This window comes from Falco naumanni, chromosome 1, assembly GCF_017639655.2.
Source record: "Falco naumanni isolate bFalNau1 chromosome 1, bFalNau1.pat, whole genome shotgun sequence".
Lineage (NCBI taxonomy): Eukaryota > Metazoa > Chordata > Aves > Falconiformes > Falconidae > Falco > Falco naumanni.
This window is the reverse complement of record NC_054054.1, coordinates 69,257,923-69,272,522: the sequence shown is the minus strand read 5'-3', so window position 1 is coordinate 69,272,522 and position 14,600 is coordinate 69,257,923. Positions and strand designations below refer to the sequence as shown.

The 14,600-nt window shown below is 38.2% G+C and overlaps 1 protein-coding gene across 2 annotated transcripts in view; it reads left to right on the top strand.

Annotated features, from left to right (window-relative positions):
* NPNT (nephronectin) overlaps positions 1 to 14,600 on the top strand; it is a 55,271-nt gene that overhangs the window by 7,855 nt on the left and 32,816 nt on the right. The window contains exons 3-4 of one of the 2 annotated variants that reach the window (XM_040598190.1): positions 1,905 to 1,955; positions 10,088 to 10,180. In XM_040598190.1, the coding sequence (XP_040454124.1) occupies positions 1,905 to 1,955; positions 10,088 to 10,180 (144 nt within the window). The remainder of the gene's footprint in view (positions 1 to 1,904; positions 1,956 to 10,087; positions 10,181 to 14,600) is intronic. The other variant, XM_040598197.1, reaches the window with a different exon arrangement.

Here is a 14,600-nt window from a genome sequence, read left to right as displayed (position 1 = left end):
TTAAGAAGACCTGCAAGAGAGAGAGGAAGCTCGTACAAGCTGACGTAGCAGGTGCGGGCATAAACAAATGCTTTGCTGGGAACTGTGCATGCTGCTGCTGCTGCTGCCTTCCAACAGTTGTGAAGAAACTTCCAGTGTCTATGCTGCTGCTCCTGTCCTAATGAGCTTAAAGACTGTGTATCTGTACTGTGCAATCTATTTACAGAGATGCAAGGTGGTGGGCGGGGGAGGAAGAGGTGGCTGCGCTCTCATTGATGGCTAGGAGGAGATTTGTATAACCAATGATAATGTTGGTGGGAGTTTACCCATATAAATCATCTCGTACATCAATGGGAGAAGAGGCCATGAGCTGCTTAGGACTTCTGTTTCTTGCACATAAATATGCTTTCAGTGGAAACGGCAATTCTGTATAGTCCAAGATGCACAAAAATAAACCCAAATGACAAAATGATTTTGTCAATAACGAGCCATGAAAATACTGGCTTCCAGGAGGCTGACCCCTAGCAGAAAATTCCTTAAAGTCTTTAAGAAGTTTGTTACTGCATTGCTGATTGCAGGAATACAGTCTGTATAAATGTTTAATTAATATTGATGTACAGCGTGTACACTTCCTATAAAATGACCAGTATTTTTGTGCAACCCTGGTACTTTTCAAAGAAAAGACATTTTATACAGAATTGCAATACTGCTCTAATACTGCTATGCAAGAAAAAAAAATGAGGTTTTGCTATTTTTATTCAGTTGTTTGGTTTTTTTTTTTCAGTGTAGAAGCTTTATGCTTTTAAAGCAGTTACGGCTTTACGATGTTAAAGATACAGTATCCTTTTCCACTTCTCCACTACATCCCTTCTGCACTTCATTCACAGAATAATGGTTTTGCAGTCCAGGTTTTTCCCAACAAAATCTCAACAGGAACGTGATTAGACCATTTACAACTGTAGAATATTTGTGTTGGGAGCTTCTCTCAAAGCCCAGCAACAACCTGGAGAGCCTCCCTCCACTGTAACAAATGCCAAAGGACTTTCTGGTTAAAACTAATTTAAACCAAGATTAAGTTGCAATCACACCAAACCCTTAAGTGTTGGTCACATACTACTTAAAATACAAAGAGCTACTGTTGCTTAAGTCCCAGACTTTTATAATAAGGCTATGTAGACTAACAAGCTATGTTGCTAATGTTAACTTTATTGGCAAATAAATTGATTTAAAATGAGCCTGAAACATAAATCTGTGCTTCCATCTTATTTAACTTTTGTATTTCATCTCGTTTCACATGGTAGTAAGAGCTGAAAAGGTCTTCAAGCATTAGTTTTAATTTAGATGACATTCAAAATTTAAACATCATAAAAATGACCAGTAAACTTATATACTAGCATGTTTATTGGTTGCAGATGTTCAGATATTCATAAATGGGTGTAATTTGAATTACTTTCAAATTAACATCCATATGCTAACCCTTTATGTTTGCTTTGTGGAGATACAGCATTAAAAATATATACCTAAATGTAAATGAAAGGATACTGTCTCTTTAAGAAAGGCATTTATGTTCTGTTGATGGCAACATTGAACCTAAACTGTGAAACATGAGAATTTTTACAGCTATGTACCATAAGAAACATGACAAAGTGTAGCTCCTTAGTTGATTGAATAAGAATAGCATCACGTCATTATATTTAATTACTTTTATGTATCAGAATGTTTGTTAAATCTCATAATGAAATCCTGATGTAAGGTATTTCCATTTTTAAACGTGTACCAGAATTTTTTTTATTTCAGAAAAGCTCTGAATGTTGAATATGTGTAAGTCTCCAGGAATGTAACAAGTTGATAAAAAACCCAGCCAAGTCCATCCTCCTTACAGAAAAAAAAGCTGGAATTTCTTTTTTTGGATATTTGTTTTGCAGCTTTCTACGTCTTAAGGCAGAGAATAGCCAGCCTAAGGTGCCAGCCCAAAGGTTAGATGAATATATTTCTTGAAATAATTTTGGCAAGGTTATGACTTGGAGTTACAGCCTGTAAGTCATGAGCTTACATGAAAACTATAATACGTGACAAGAAGATGTAGATGTTCTTTTGGTTTTTTCCTTTTTAAAATGTTTGATTTGGGGAAGATGAGCGGGGGGAAGGAAATTATCAGGGCTGTTTTTTATCCTGGTCACTTATCAGATGACGTACTTCTTTTCCAAACTATTGCACTTTCAGGTTTTCACTCTGTTCCTTTTTCTTTATTTTACCCTCAAGCCCCAGGCAATATTTTTTTCCTTCCTGCAAATTGTTTATACTCTCAGCATCATATTTACAAGCTGTCAGACTTAGGAGGCCTAATTTGCTTTCACAGTATTGAATCATGTGCAGTGGGAGGTTACTTTGGGAGGGGTGAAGCACTTATTGCCCCCCATTGCCTGCTTTGCACCTCCACTGCAGGTTGTCATTCCCACCACAGGGAAACTTTACAGCCCCTCCTCTACAGCAGTGTACAACCTGGCATGTTACAGCAAAATGAAATCAGCGCTAGCTTACATTGGTGCCCAGGGCTGCAGTCCATTGCTGCTTAGGAATTGGTATGGCTGGTTTACTTAGCCCTGTGGTGGGAATACCAGTTTTCAGAAAGGGGAGCAAAGCAATCAGCTGTTCATCTGTCCGTGAACGTCAGGTTTTTTACTGTGATGCAGAAGTCACTCCACTGAAGCCAGTGGGTGTTGTATTCTAGCAAACAAAATAGCAATAGGGCCCACTTTGTCTTCTGCCAACACACATAGAGACACTCATGGTAGCCTGCTTCTACCTGCTGGAATTCAGTAGACACACAGAAAGCTTCAGGTAACAAAGGCATTTGAGATGATAGGGCACCATTCTTCAAGCGATTATCATGCACCACTTGAAATACAAACGTGAGAAGAATGACAAAGATTGAAATATTTCTTGCTTTTCTAATTTCGCATTGTGTTAGATCAGATTTTCACTGATTTTTAAAAAGAGTGTTGAAGTGCATAAGCATTAGATTAACTTTCACTGACTTCACCAAATCCTATTGATTTCAGTGTTACCCATGCTTAAGTTATGCATGCTTGCAAGTGCTGTTCTGAATAGCGAGACATTCATGCTGGGGTCTGGATTTGTGTATGCAGTTTAGAAACGCATTTGGCAGCAGTCATAGCCAAATGAAGAATTCACTGCAATGAATAGCCCACACTGGTTGCAGTTTATCATGTTAATCTGCTGTTACCAGATTCGTATGTGCAAACTGAGTGAGTGAGTTACCCAGGAAAATATAGTAGTTGTGCATGAAAGATTAGGAGCTGCTTACTTGATGGAACGGTATGTTTTAGATGGAAGCTTAAGTCTGCATTTTGACGTTTGTTTTCGTGAATGTTACAGACGAGTGCAAGTGATTTGTGAAAAAATATTCAGGCATTAGGTACTATTGTTTTATCTGATGATACTGTTGGTCTCTACTTAAAGGTTGGTCAAGGGAATTTATTACCTCTCAAAAAATAGAGTAAGGAATGTTTTGCATATTAAATTATCTGAAAACCCAGTTGCCCTAGTCAGCCTTATTAAGCTCTGCAGAGAGTGTGTTGTGACTGCTAGTACACTTGTTGGGGAAGCAAAGTTATTTTTTCAGAAGTAATTCTGTAGTATGAGTTATGGGTATGAGCTGTTTTTACCACACCCTGGTAATTGTGTGGTAGGTTAAGCTTTATGCATTCTCCTGCATTTGCATGTATTTGAACAAAAAAGGAATACGTCACTGTGAAAGAGTTATAGTGATATATTTTACAAGTTAGCTCATACCTTTAGTATCCTAGATCAAAATTATTGTGAATAAGGCAGATTTATTTTCCTAAGCATGTGTTCATGTGATTGCATAATTTGCAAAGAATTACAGAATGTAAATAGAAAGAGACAGACGTGAGCTAAAGCTGGTTTTGAGGAAGAGAAGTGTAGAGCTTGAGGTTGTGGTCTGTTAGCACTACAGGAAAAAGGGAGCCAGTTTCAGGTGAAGGAGGAAGCATATAGGAAAGCTTGTTTTGCTAACATGCAAGTCTTTTTATAATGTTGGCATTGAGGGAAGAGAGGTAGAAATCTTAAGATTGGAAGTCTATTCTGCATTCAGCGGTGTAAGAGCATCCAGTAAAGGTTTGTGAAGCTGACTAGTATGTAAACATTGCTGGTCTGATGCACAGATTACTTTCTGTGTTTCGGCAAACTGAATTTTAAGGAGCTGGGATTTAGAGTCAGAATAAATAAGGGCTATATGTTACTGGGGAAGAGGCGGCAGAAGCAGGTGGTCAGCATAGTTTGTTTCAAAGGCAGGTATTCTTACGTATATTTTTAGACGTTGGAGAGGTGAAAAACAAGTTCCAAGGACAGGCTGGACATTTGCAGTCTGGCATTTCAAGGCAGATTTGAGTGGAGTGGTACAGAAAGAGCAATTAAAGACTTTGAGAGCAACTTCTGTCAATGAAACCCTCTTGTGGGCATCATGCAAGGAAGAGTGCGTAAGGAATAAGAAATAACTATTAAGGAACAGAAATTAAGAGGCAAAGCAGAGAAAAAGAATGTAAGAGTTATACGCAGAGTTATACTCAGAGCAGTTTTAATGAGAGAGACATATCTAGGAGTGCTGGAAAACCAAAAAGAGTTAATTTGGTAGAGACATTCTGCTAAGAAAGCTCAGGGATTTCTGTTGTTGGCCACAAGCGGAGGAGTTAGGTAGACAGGAACCAAGTAGTGCAACTGTCTGGTTAGGACTCCACCAAACAATGTTTGGTAATCAAGAAGTAAGTCATTAATGTTAAAATTCTAGATGAGAATGAATAGAGGGGACAGCATGTGGTAGTCACCCATGCCCTCAAAAAGTAGGCAGCTTAGTGCAGAGGAACCGACAAAACCTGAGAGGGCCTTCCAAAGCAGTTCTGAGGGAACTGTGTGCAGGGAGAAAACATAGACGAAGTTTTTTTAAAACCTAACATTATAGACCGATAATGAATTGATTTGAATGTGTTTATCATGTGTTATATTTGTGCAACAATGAAAAAATAGTGATTCAGAATGATTGAGTCGTGTTCAGACACCACCAGCAGCTAGGAGTGGCTGGGAAGGTTGGTGGCTTCTGGCTTTTACACAAGCATAATGTGTGCTAACAGCGCATGCATTTCACCAAAATTCTTTCTTCCTGTCTCCCACGCTTGAATAAAAACCCTCAACCCTAAACCCAAACCACTCATTCATGTTTCAATGCATTGTGTTATTTTTACAAGAAGTTTAATTTGTCCTGAAGTTTAAATGAGGCTTAAAATGTGGTATTTATCAACTTATTTTGGAGGAAAAGGTAGTTCTTGCCAACCTTTAAAATAGGTAGTCTGTTAGATTTATGGCCAAATAAAAAGCTTTAGGATTCCTCCTTGACTGCATTGAAGTCTGTGGGAACTGTAACAGAGCAAGTCTTCACATCTGGCCCTAAAAAAGAATCTGAAATGATTAAACTGAAATGAGTATTCATGAGACCAGGGTTCATTTGCTGATACCTCTTGAAAGAATTGGGCAACAATGAATTGGAAAGTTTAGTTGTAGTTTACTCTATGGCCTAGATAAATAAGTAGCAGTTGACTAAAGATGAAAATAGCTGTGCTTGGGATTTCTTTCTGTCTGTCTCGGTCTGCACTACTACCCGTTGTGAGTGCCTGTTTAAATGCTTTCAGAAAGGAATCCTTGGAGAAATGGTACGTGTTTGAAATTGAGTCAACAATAAATTAGCAATCTCTGTTTTAGTGGCACTTGTCTATACAGATGGACTTTTAACTTTTCTTTAAAACAATTGCTATTATAAAGAGTGGAAAGTTTTTGCTTCATTTTGGCAACTTTTTCAGACTCTTACCTTCTGGACTTAATTGCCCTACGTATGTGAGAGTGACTTTCTCAGCCTGGTGTAACTCTCCACTGTCTACATTTCCTTCTTGCCTAGTGGGGAAGTGGGTGTTATGTAGCAGAGTGGAGTCCATGGACATGGCTTATTTCAGTCATTGGAAATGTGAGTTGATAGGAAGCAAGTTATGTTCCTTTGGTTGTTGCGGTCAGATGTGGGCCAATTTTTTAATTGTTAGAATGCAAAGACTTCTGCAAAGGTGGGAGACTTTCATCCCCACTACTTACGAGTCTTAACTGTGTTAAAAAAATGGATAAACTCCATGTGTCTGTGTGTGAGCAGAGCAACTGAAATATTCTATTTTCTCTGGAATTTTGCTAGAAAATGAGTGGAAAATTCAAAGGAAAAGCCCACTCGCACCAGCGTACATAGTGTATGCATAGAGTGATACCAAACAGCTGAAAAAATTTCCTGCTATTAAAAGAAATGCTGAAAGTCAGGCTCAAGCTTATTTTTATACCTGGATCTCATTGCTGGCCACGTTCACTCCCGAACCCTTCGGGAGGCAAGGAGTGTACCCACTGCCGTGCAGGGGCAGCTTCTCTGGAGAAGGGAGCGTTTGCAGGCTGCGGGTGGCAGTCAGCCCACCCTCTGGGCCTGGAGACCCTGGCACAGGTCAGTGGGAAGGGCATACAGATGTTGCTGGTGGGACCCCAGCCAGATGTGCAGGCTTGGCTGAATGCCAGCTGCTTAAGTCCTGAGCATGGTGTAAAGCCCAGGTCAAGTTAATGGGAGGATATACAAATTGCTTGGTGACTGTGGCTTGATTCCAGGTAGGAAATGCTGTGGGATGTATCTGTGGTGTTGGTTAAGCTTACTGCAAAGGGTTTTTCTCTTGTGTATGGGAGTTCTTGAGTTGTAACATTGCATTGATTTGCAGCAGCTGTGCATAAATAAGATGCATAATGTTTAGCCAAAGTGCACGGAATATACTCTAATAAAGAGGATTTCTTCAAGTACAGCATTTAACAGCAAATACAGCTTTCCAAATACCTGTTTAACATGCAAAAAAGCCTTATATGATGGCTTGACTTTAGGGATAGTGGTTTGCTAATTGTTAGGAAACTTAACTTGCGGTAGTAGAGATTCTTGAGCTGTAGACTACTGAGGTGCTGAGGTGTCCTTTAACTGAGACTGCTCTAAAAACAGGAGAGAGAGATATTTTTCATGTGATTAAAACACATTTATTAATTATACTTTGAGCCTAGGAGGTAGACTAGATCAGGAGTTACCCACCTGTATGTCATACAGGACATTAAATACTGCATAGTATGGAGTTAAGTTTGTTGAGATATATTGGACTGGATGCTCTCTTGAAGATAAGTAGAGGCAACTGCTTGATTTAATAGTTACGTTAGGGCTATGTTACGTGTTTCGTATTTGTAGACAGTTGCATATTATTTGTTTTAAACAAAAGCTAGTACGTAATTTTTATTCTAGTACGATATCTGACCTACTTGGTTAACTAAGAGAATTAAGCAAAACATGATTCCCGATACAAATGTATTTGACCTTCTAAATTAGAGGGACATCTTCAATTTCTAAATGAAATTTCTAAATTAAATTAAAATCTCACTGATTTTGTAAGGCTTCTCATCTTCAAGTATGAGATCTTTTTTTTCCTTTGTCTGAGCTGCTGATAATTCACAGTCTGTGCAATTGAGGGAGAGACCAAGACTTCAAAAAAAGTCAGCAAAATTAAAGTTGCCCCAAGTTCAGCTACTGAACCGTAACACTTCACACTAAGCAGATCCCATGGTGCTATGTATTTTTTAAAAAGTAATTATTACCTAAATGTATGGCACTCCACAATATGGATTTTCTCTGAAGTGCAGTTGAAATTTCATGGAAGCTTTCAAAAACAAATTTATAGTCATTTCTGTTTCTCTATTATGGTTTAGATCACACCTTTTTATTTTTCCCCAGTGACTTCGAAGTCATGCAGTTGGTCTTCATAGTCTTCATTTTGCTGCCATCACCTCTAATTAGACTTGGGTCTGTGATGTCAGGAAGATAAAAGTTTGAGTGTCTAAATGAGCTCCGACACAAAGGTCTTTGTTTATGACCATAGTGATTAAAACAGCAGTAATTGTTGCTAACGACAATGTTCTAGAAGTCTTTCATGATGTATCAGTTGCTCTCAGTCAAATCTGTCCATTACCGAAGGGCATACTTTTTGAAAGGTACCTTTTAGTAGTCTAAGCAGCTGCTTTCCCTAATGCTTTAACTGAGAGATGTTTCTGAATCTGAATCCCATTTCTTTGTTTCTGGACAGTATTAATTGGGAAAACAATATCTTGCATTAACTAGAAACATCCCTATTTTGCCTTTTAAGACAATCCTTAAGACAGTCTTCAGAAAGAGGCTGCACCATTGTCTTAGGAAGATCCATCAAGAGCAGTGCTGTAGATTGCAAACAAGGTTTTATGTTCTCAGGGGTTATCACTGGCCATATATATATATATATATATGTACATATATGATGTTTAAATGAAAAAACGCCTTGGTAATAAAGGCCAAATGCAGTCCTAAAACTGGAGGAAACTCCTATGCTTAAAGTTGCTACTGTGGGTGCATTTGTGAGAATCAATATTATGGAAAAGTTTTAGAACATCAGAGATGTATTTTTATAGTTCTTGCAGAACCAAAACTAATCTATTGTTTCTCTTTTAGTTTTGCTTAATTCAACCCTGTTGAACAGCTTGGCTAGAATGCAGGCTACTTTTTGAGTGCCTTCTGGTAGATTTCTATTAAATTACATCCTTAGTACATCCAGTTTTATGATACAGCCCGTTGTCTGATTAATTTAATATTACAGCTGCATCTAGTTAGTTGCTTTGCAAATTCCAAATGATATTGTTAGTTTAGAAAATGAACTTCAAGCTAGGGCAAACAGTAAATCCTGATTACAGGGTATTCAAGGTATGCCACACTCTGGTTTCTAATTTGTGCCCAACTTGCTTAAACAGTAAGCTCACCAGAATTTTGCATCTGCATTTTGTCATGGAATGATAAACCATATTTTAAAGCATAGTAATTACCTATCTTTCCAGTAGGTTGAAACAACTTGTTTACTGATAGAAAGATGTTTCTAATATAAAAGACTTGGAAATACTGTTTAAAATTTTCAGCTGTAAAATGGTTTCCAGAGTTATGCAGGATTTGTTGCACTCTGGAAATATTCCTGTCAGCTAACCCTACATCAGCAGAAATAGATTTGTGCATGAATTCTTATATTTCTTCAAAAGTAAGGCTTGTTTTATTATTGAAGTTTTAAATGTTTGTTTTATGTATTTTATTTGTTATGTTGAGAGAGGTACAAAACATGGCTTCCTAACAATTATTTCTTGGAGTTCTGTATTTGTGCTTCATTTGGGTAATTATAAATTACTTGGAAAATTTGACTGTGGAAGCAGAATAGACCATAACTTCACATTCTGAGACTATCTGCACAGCAGGTTGGGTAATAAATGCTTGAAATTCTGAGTAGAAGTGACTTGGATGTGTGCAGTGATAAAGCAGCAAATTAAGTCAGTGTTGCTTTTGCTTTTCCCCAGTCCTTTTTTTTTTTTTCCTCCAAAAGAAAAAAAAGTAAAGTAAATCCCATGCCAGAATCCAGACACCTGAACACGAGACGTTCAGGCAAAACATTGCTTAATAAGGGGATGAAGAGTGTTGCCTCATAGTCTTAGAGAACAGTGGATGCTGGGATCTGCACTACTGCCTATCAGTGACTGGACTATGACTTTGTATGTTGCCTGTGCCATTGTTGTACACATTTTCTATATAGCTGGGGTGAATTCCAAGTGTACAGAATTTAATGGCATGAATCAGTACGTACACACACAGAGAATGCAAGTGAAGGCATAGTGCCTGCTTGCTGATTGGGTATTAAAACGGTTTAATATCCTAGAAACAGCACAGTGTAGTGTTGTACAGAAACAGAGTAATAACAAGTATCTCATTTTCCCACATGTATTGGGGCGGTGATTATTTTTTAAAGTGCACCTGATGTTTGAATAGTGGCATTTGAAGCACATAATGATGCTGAAGGAACTTAAATGGTGCTGTTTTTTAGGTAGTTGCTGTTTGTTTCAAAGTAAAGCACTGTCAGACATGACTGGAGTGGAAGAATAATGAGCATTCCTCTGTTTGCAGCTATATGCCAACCAGGATGCAAACATGGTGAATGTGTTGGGCCAAACAAGTGTAAGTGCCACCCGGGATACACTGGAAAAACCTGCAATCAAGGTAAGAAAGGGAAGTCCAAGACAGAGAATTTCTTCTTGAAATCACAGAGGTGGTGTTAATCTCTCTCCCCCAAATGCTGTGTGTGTTGCCTGCGTTTATAGGGTAATGAATGCATATATCAGTCCTGTCACTGCTGTAGCTATTCTGATATTGGGACTGACATTTGTAGAGAGATTGACATCTGCAGTAGGATGACACAGGGAAAAGATTGCTTTCGTTCAGTTTAAATCAATGAGGTTAATGTAAGGGTATGTATGTACGTGATCTCCTGAATCTGAATCAAATTATTTAAATTTTGTGGTCAGGATTGTTATTTCATAAAGTCACAATTTTCAGGTTTGTATAGTGAAATAATATTTGTTTAATTAAAATAAAATTTCATTCATGCATTCTTGTTTTTGTCGTTCTAGTCCTGAACTAGCTAGGTAGCAATGAACTGTAGTGCATACTTCAGAGTTGGAATGATGAAGTGTTCCCTTACTGAATTACCAATGTAGTTTCATTATGTCTTTTTTGCCAAAAATAATCTCCAAAACATGTAATGGTATAAAGATATAGAGTATAAACCAGAATTTGAATACATGATTTATTAGATTTTGATATCTAAGACATGGTCACATACAGAGGTATCTTAATAAGACTGTTCTCTTTACCAGTTGTCTCAGCCTACAGGAAAGGTTCCTATGTTTTCTGAGTGCTGAGGAAGTATGGTAAAAAAGTGTGATATTTAGAACTATGTTGTTCAAAAATGTACCCTGACGTTTGCCAACTTTCTTTTGAATTGTTGATTTTAGAGTGAATTATTTTCTTTAAAAATAGATACATATTTATTTTCAGACTTGCTAATCCTTCCCAAAGTGATGTGGAAATGAATGTTGTATTTTTCAGTTTTGTTTTAAGTTTCATTTATTCTGTTATCTCTCAGATTATCCTGTCTCCTTTTCCCTTTACTCTGGGCTTACATTTTAAAGGATGGGTTGTTATGATTTCATTATTCTACACCTGTTTTAGTCAGTCTGGAACTTTTTTAGAAAACAGTGTAGTGAACTAACAGTTGTTATATTTATATGTAACATTTTTTATATGTACTAAATACTTTAACAGTATCAAAAGAATACTGCAGATTGCTGGAGGCTGCAGCCTTGAACTAAACTATTCACTTTCCACTGAATGCTAAGGAAGGAAAAAAACGTGGTAATAAAGGATTAAAGGAAGCCTTTTAGGCAGTATTGATCAAAGATTCTTGCATGGAATTGGTGGCAGAGTTGCTGTGGCGGATGCACTTGAAATTTCTGAGATGCCTGCTGACTGTAGTGTCCCAAATGTACACCAGTTCAGGTGACTACAGCCTGTATCTGTTCTGTTCTATGGTGAGACCTCTGAGCTGTTCCTGAGGTCAGGATACGTGTTCAGGCCATGTGCTGATTCCACATTAGGATGAGATCTGAAAGTGCATAGTAGATGCAGTCTGTTTTTGCTGGCAGGAAATTAAAATCACACAGGGTGTGACCTGTGTTGTTACACATTAATACAGTGCCTGTCCAGTTCAGTCCGTGGGCCATCTTAGTCATTTCTGTTCTAGAATAGTAATTAGTAATAACAGAAAGTAATGCTGTTGGAGAAGAAACGTTGGAGTTCCCCTGTAGAGATGGAGGTCTTTCTAAGATGTGTGAATGGTGCTGGGCTGTAAAGTATGCTCAGGTTCTTGGTGGAAGGTGTTCTTGCAGTACAAGCACTGATAAAACAGGCTTTACATCTCATCTGTTGATGGGCCTCATGGATCAAGGTGTATTCCAGGGACCAGTGCAAGAGAAGAACCCAGCCGCAAGGCAGAATTGTTGAACCCTGACTGTGTGATGATGCCTGTCCTTTTCCAGTGGCACTGCAGCAGCTGTGGCTGTCTAGACCTCGTTTTAGGTGACTCAGAAATTAGGACTAGCTGATACCTGTTTCATCGTGTTGCTATCATCAGCAATTGAACTGCAATGACTTTGCACAAGAGCTAACCATGTGCATTCCCCATAGCATTTGAATCTCCGAGTGGCTTTTGTTTCCCTTATACTGTTTGGATCCCAGGTTTACACCTATAATTAGTTTAAAAAAACTCAACTTTTTTTCTTTTAAGCTGAGCAGCTTGCAAGAAAATACCCTGTGCCAGCTCTCCAATTTGTAATAATAATGAAACTCATACTTCTTTCAACATGTGTTCATTAGAAAATTGATACTGCTTTTCAATAAGATCTATGTTCACAAATACAAGTGCTTGAAAACTTGTGATTTTTACTAGCAATCTAAAGTATATGCAGGTTAACTTCGTGTGCCTGGGCAAGGTTGCCTTTATGTGAAGAATGTAAGGCTGCTTTTCTGTAACTTACTATCATCTTACTCTGTTTGTTCTAGGAATGTGGTATAAAGTTTGCTACTTTCTCTTTTTGTAATGCAATTCTTGTCAGCAATTGTGAGAAAATATACATTATTTATTTATTTATTTATGGAGTAATGCATATTACAGAGATCTGGTAATTTTATTTTTATTATGCCTTCTTCCCATCCTGTGAAGACGAGCAGCTATATGCAAGTCCTGGTCAGAACAGTGAAGTGCTTCTATTCCACCTTCTGGAACATCATGCAAGAAATACAGCATCAAGGGGTGAGATGGTCCTGTGTTACAGGTGGCGTGCTCCTACCTGTATGGCTTGAAACAGTAATACAATTTTTTGCAGAGGGGTTGGAGGATAATAGACCAATGGCTGTGATGTGGAAGCTGAACTTGCACTGTCATTAGCATGCAGAGCAAATAACTGATTGTATTTCCTTGATGCTGTGTGCCTGTAATTCTGAAAAGGCTTGACTCGCCACCATACTCATGGTTGTAACTTGCTTATGTTTCTTTCCTCTGCTTTTCTTTCAGAGCCTGCACTTTTTGTTTGTTTCTGAGTTCTTTTGTAAAGTGAGAGTGATGGCAGTTGTTTATCAGGTTAGATAAAGACAAAACTATGATTTACATAAAGCTGGAAGTTGAAGAAAATGAGGTTTGTTAACTTCTCTATTTGGCAGCTGTTGATTAATCAGACCAAGTGTGAAAAAAACTCTTAGGATGATAGAAATCTCTCATAAGTTTGACATGGTAGTGTGATGGTAGTTGCTGGAAACAAAAGCTGAACTACTATTTATAGTGTGGTGATAACAATTTAGTTACTTTACTTGGTTTCTGGTCCCTGGTTTTCTGTTTTCAAAGTCTGAGTAAATTCAGTATTGAATATTTGACTTCTGAGTTTCCTGATCCAAGTTTGCTAATAGGCAGGAAAAGGCTGAAAAGGTCTGGATGCTGGAGTCTTCTGCAGAAACTAATTAAAATAGCAGAGTGTATTGTATCTTCCTAGAAATAAGCACCTCATTGTTAGGTGTGCACTGAAGCAGGTCATTACCCAAGCTCATGTGTGATGCAACACAGTAGTCGAAGAAGTCACATCTGAATTTACCACCATAGTACTCTTGTTTTTTCCTTGCATTCACATTTTCTTTAAAAATAAAATACTTGTGCTCAGCAGCCTGCATGTAGGTTATAGTCCTGCTTTCCCTAGTGCCCAAAACTGTCAGTCTGCTTTTATGTGCAGTACTGTCTTAAGTTGTTTGGAAATCAAGAATGCTGGTTTTGCATTGACTGTGCAATTGTAGGCAACAAGGGAATTTAAGTGGCTGAACAATGAAATTCTTAGGTGCAGGACAGTGAGTGGACATTCGTGCAAAGAAATTAAAAGGATTTGTTAATTTTTTTAATAGTGTTGGGCTTTATATTTTAAATTTCAGTGTGAGATTATAAGTGCCTAAAAGAAATAATGATATTTTATTAAAAAGAAAAATGATGTAAAGGTGTTATTTTTATTACCCTTTGAGTTTATACATTTCAGCTTTTAGGGTTTTTTTGAGAAAACTTCTGCTGTTTTCTTATCTCCTCTTTTGATGCATAGACATTTATACTAAGATGTCTTTATAGATGTTGCTTGAAATACCTGATTGATAAGTAACCAGCGTTTGTTCAAGAGGTATGTTGCTATGGCTGCGTTGGAAGGGACCTTAAAGACCATCTAGTCCCAACCCCCCTGCCATGGGCAGGGACACCTTCCACTAGACCAAGTTGCTCAGAGCCCCATCCAGCCTGGCCCTGAACACTGCCAGGGATGGGGCATCCACAGCTGCTCTGAGCAACCTGACCCATGTCTTGGCACCTCTAATCTAAATCCACCCTCTTTTAGTTTAAAACTATTACCCCTTGTAGTGCCTTTACAGGCCCTTGTAAAAAGTCCCCTTAGAGCTTCCCTGTAAGCCCCCTTTAGGTACTGGAAGGCTGCTATAAGGTGTCCCCCTGGAGCCTTCTCTTCTCCAGGCTGAACAACCCCAGCTCTCTCAGCCTGTCTTC